At 36.3% G+C, this 4,685-nt stretch overlaps 1 protein-coding gene across 1 annotated transcript; it reads left to right on the forward strand.

Moving 5' to 3' along the window:
* The first annotated feature begins 2,304 nt into the window (after positions 1-2,304).
* Positions 2,305-3,985, forward strand: LOC136065747 (uncharacterized). Its single transcript, XM_065769321.1, has 3 exons — positions 2,305-3,108; positions 3,189-3,434; positions 3,527-3,985. The coding sequence occupies exons 1-3, from the start codon at positions 2,305-2,307 to the stop codon at positions 3,692-3,694; spliced, it is 1,218 nt and encodes a 405-aa protein (XP_065625393.1). The 3' UTR covers positions 3,695-3,985.
* The last annotated feature ends 700 nt before the right edge of the window (positions 3,986-4,685 follow it).

Below are 4,685 nucleotides of genomic sequence, written 5' to 3' on the forward strand. Positions count from 1 at the left end.
ACAAGTCCCCAATACAGTCTCCACCACCACTCCATCTCAAGCTCAACCTGGTTTGGTTTCTAAGCTCTCTCTCTCTCTCTCTCGGCTGGTGTTATAAGAAAACATGAGAAGAAAGATTATTTATACTGGGAGTAGGTGATGCAGATAGATACATCATATGATATTGGTGTCAAATATGCTATTCTTGTATTTCTATTTTATTTAGCGTTATCGAGGAAAACATGGCAAGGTAATAGCTCCAATAAGATACATACATGAGAAATTATTGTGTACTCCCGGAGTTCTATAAATACTCTCACATGAATAGTGTGTCTCACTAATTAAATTTATAGTGGGACCCATTATTCATGTGGGAGAAGGAGTACGCATTTATGGTATTCCGAGAGTACCTAATAATTTTTCCACATATATGATATATATATGCTATTATAACGTTTGAAATAATTTATATTGAATTATTGTGTAATAGCCAAAGAGGCTTAGTTGTTGCATAAAGCTCTTTCAAGGCTAACTTTAGACACTACTGACATACATCCCTTATATGGAAAAGTTGCCTTAAGGCATTTGTTAGTGAATTATTTTAAGAAAGTTTTTAAGGAAAAAAAAATTAATGTTTTGACCGTTTTTCTAATTTCCTATAAAAATGGTGTAAAAATTTTCTTAAAATAGTTTATTAATAATTGCCGTAAGGTCACCCGTTAACATGATCCTTACTTGTATAGCAAAGATGTAGTCATTCACTAAAAACATGGGCTTCTAAATTTGACGTGCAAAAGAAATTTGGGATGTTACTCTTTGGACGGACAAAATTGCTTTTTGCCTCTTTATGAAAAAAAAAAATCCAGCATTTTGCCATATTCCTCTAACTAATTAAGGAAATGCCCCTCTTTTGAAAATCGAGTTTCTGAAAATCGATTTAAGCTCTATAGCGGCGTTTTTAAGGACCCTATAGTGACGTTTTAAGGACCTATAGTGACGTTTTGTAACTCGATTTTCATAAAGTCGAGTTATAGGTAAAAAAAAGAAAAAAAAAATTGCATGTAACTCGACTTTATGAAAATCGAGTTACAAAATATCACTATAGGTCCTTAAAACGTCACTATAGGGTCCTTAAAAACGCCGCTATAGCCCTTAATCGATTGTCAGAAACTCGATTTTTAAAAGAGGGACATTTTCCTAATTAGTTTGAGAAAGAGGGCAAAATGCTGGATTTTTTTTAAGAAAGGGGCAAAAAGCAATTTTCTCCCTCTTTGGACAGAGAAAGATATGTGGTTCACATGACACATTTCTAGATGGGAAAGTGGAAGTGAAGTTACTATGGTAACCTTTGTATTCCAAACATTATTGTTAAAATGAAATTAAAAAAAAAATTGTAGAGAATCGGGAAAAAGCACACACACATGGTTCGACCTTCCAAAGAGCAACATCCCAAATTTGTTTTGCACGTCAAGTTGGGTTGCCATGTCTGGGCTTCTAAGCTTCATTTAGCGTGAAAAGGAAGAGGCGCCAAAATTTGAATAGGCTTCAAGCATTACGTCCCATAAAATCCTGGATCAGGTATCTAATANAGTTACAGTCAAGTGTATAGGACAAAAAAGAAAGCTACTGACTTGATTACTGGGGATGAACAGTTGCAATATGGGAAGCTGAGGGATTATGCAGAGATGATAAGAGCGAATGATAAAGGAAGTAGGGTTATTTTGCAAACTGAAATGGAAGATGAAAATGCACAGCCCAAATTTTAGAGAATTTATATTAGGTATAATGCACAAAAAGTTGGTTTTTTGGGAGGTTGTAGACCAATCATTGGTTTAGATGGGTGCCACTTGAAAGGGAGATTTGGGGGGCAAATACTTTCTGCCATAGCTAGAGATGCAAATGATAACATTTTCCCAGTTTCATTTGCGGTTGTTGAGCAAGAGAACAAAGATTCATGGGTATGGTTTTTGCAACATTTTTCAGATGACATTGGGAATCCAGAGCAACTTAATTTGGTCTTCATCTCTAATAGACAAAAGGTATGACTTTAGTATTGTACTAACATATTTAACCCATATATTTAAAGTTCAATAATACATGCCTCAGTTCATTTCAACATGTTTAACTAACATATTTACTGGATCTGTTTTGTATATGAATTAGGGTCTTATACCTGCAATTGAGATGCTATTCCCAACTTGTGAGCATAGGTATTGTGTCAAGCATATCTATAATAATTTTAAAGTGGATCATAAGGGCTTGGAGTTGAAGGATGCATTGTGGAGATGTGCTCAAGCCACAACAATTAGGGAGTTTGAGAGAAGAATGCAGGAATTGAAGGATTTGGATGTCAAGGCATGGGAGTATCTTGCTGACATCAACCCTGCACAATGGTCTAAGTCTCACTTTAGTGGTAGAGCTTTGTGTGACTGTTTAGTCAATAACTCAAGTGAGTCTTTTAATGCCATGATCTTAGAAGCTAGGGATAAGCCAATTTTGATAATGTTGGAGTGGATTAGAGTTAGGCTTATGACCAAACAATACAAAAAACAAAAAGGTATAGAAAAATACACTGGAAAGGTTTGTCCTAATATTCAAGACAAATTAGAGAAGTTAAAACATGAGACTATACCTTTCAGTGCTACTCCAGCAGGCAGCTTCATGTATGAGGTTGATAATGGTCGTGAGAGACATGTGGTTGACCTGGTTAAGAAGGCATGCAGCTGTAGGATTTGGGATTTGACAGGACTTCCTTACAAACATGGGATCTCTGCTATTGTTAAGAACCTGGAGAAAGTTGAGGAATATGTGCATCCTTGTTATTGGAAAGAGACATTTGTTGAAACTTACAAAGAGATAATACAGCCAATGCCTGGCCAGTCTGAGTGGGTTGAGACTAACCAACCTGCTCCGGTTGCTCCTCATGTGTATAAACCACCTGGCAGACCACCAAAGCAAAGAAAAAGAGATCCTGAAGAGCCTAGGAACCCTTATAGAGTTTCTACGATGAACAAGACAATCAAGTGTGGGAAGTGCCATAAAGAAGGACATAATGCAAGAGGGTGCAAGGCAGGCATCACTGGTGAAACTCCATGGCAGAGAAGAGATAGACTTGCTAAATCACATGCTGTAAGTATTTCCATGCTTTGAAATATATTCATTTCCTCCTATATTTCATGTGTATGTAACTTGTACAACCCTTTTTGTAGGCACAAGGAAGTAAATCTACAAAAACAAAGCAGGCTGCAACACCTCAAACTGCATCTCAGCCACTAAGTACTAGATCTCAGCCTGCATATAGAGCTTTTGGTCAAATTGCATCTCAACCTGCACCAAACAATAGATCTGAGGCAACAACTCAACCTCTAACTAGATCTAGGGCCAACTGGTTCTCTTCATCCTCACAACCGAGCATCCACACCCCTAGAGAGACATGGGATTCTTTACCATCTCAGGTACCTCTGCTTTCTTGTATTTTGTTTATTTTTTTTCCTCTTACTTGCTATTGTTGGACCAAGTTGCTAACTGCTGAATTTTGGTTATGCAGCCAAGTGCATCTGTGAGCACTAGTGGTGTACCAAGTGAAGGAAGTGGTGGTGCTACTGCTAGGAGGTTTAAAGGTAGAACTACTGATGTATCAAGGCCAGCAAAGTTTCAAGTAATTGGTGGAAAGGGCAAGAAGGTAGCTGGCAAAGGCACCAAAAGCAATAAATAAAGATGGAAGATGTTAAAGTTTCAACTACTTTTTTTGTTTTATGGCCTACTTTTTTTGTTATTGTTCCCACGCCTAATGTATTTGCTTAAAGTATTTGCTATCAAGTGTCAAAACAATATTGACAATTTTGGTTGGAAGATGTGTATGTCTGATGAGTAGTGGACTAGTAGTTGGGTTTTGGGTGGAAGATGTGTAAAGTGTAAAGTCACAGGATGTGCCAAAAACAATATTGATTGGCAATTTTGTATGCATGTGACATAAAGTGACAATGACTGTTCACTTTTATTAAAAGCAGTTAATGTGCATTGACACAGGATAAAGTATTTTGTTGTGCTGTGCTTGTCTTTGCTTTTGGTGGATATACACAGGATTGTGTTGTGCTTTTGGTAGATTTACACAGGTGTGCATTGACACAGCAAAGCTTGATAATGGTCTTTGAGCTTTATGTATTATTTTGGTATATTCTTTCTAAAAAAATTGGACAATGCTTATGGAACCAATAAATGTGCCAGCTCCTTTTATGGAACCAATATATTCTAAAATTATGTCTTATGGCCTACAGCATCTTTTTGTTTGATAGACTATTTTCATATTTCTTGAAATGTGCCAGCTCCTTTTATATTATTGCACAATATTTCGAACATGAAGTAAAAGGTGAATTGACAAACCCAAATGAGAATGCTTTTATGGAAGGTTATTAATCATTGGCAAGTTCCAAGTTCCATTCACGTTATTAACATTTCCACATAACACTTTGTGCCAATATATATCAATGAAGTAAAAAAAAGAAAAGAAAATTATACTAAAGAATATTTGCACAAAAACAACACTTTCCATTTCAGGAGATAGATAGAATAACATTTTAACATCCCAATCACATTTCAACATCCCCATTTCAAGAGATAGATACAATAACAATTCAATTACCTAATAACATTTCAACACCCCCCCAAGCATCATGGTAGATTAAGGTTCCTCACCCTTACATTGT

This window comes from Quercus suber, unplaced genomic scaffold, assembly GCF_002906115.3.
Source record: "Quercus suber isolate HL8 unplaced genomic scaffold, Cork oak 2.0 scaffold_1113, whole genome shotgun sequence".
In the NCBI taxonomy this organism is placed as follows: Eukaryota; Viridiplantae; Streptophyta; class Magnoliopsida; order Fagales; family Fagaceae; genus Quercus; species Quercus suber.

Coding starts and splice junctions, on each gene's coding strand:
- LOC136065747 (XM_065769321.1), top strand. CDS start 2,305: ATGCAGGAATTGAAGGATTTGGATGTCAAGGCATGGGAGTATCTTGCT. Junction 3,109..3,188: donor GACTTGCTAAATCACATGCT/GTAAGTATTTCC, acceptor CCCTTTTTGTAG/GCACAAGGAAGTAAATCTAC. Junction 3,435..3,526: donor GGGATTCTTTACCATCTCAG/GTACCTCTGCTT, acceptor TTGGTTATGCAG/CCAAGTGCATCTGTGAGCAC.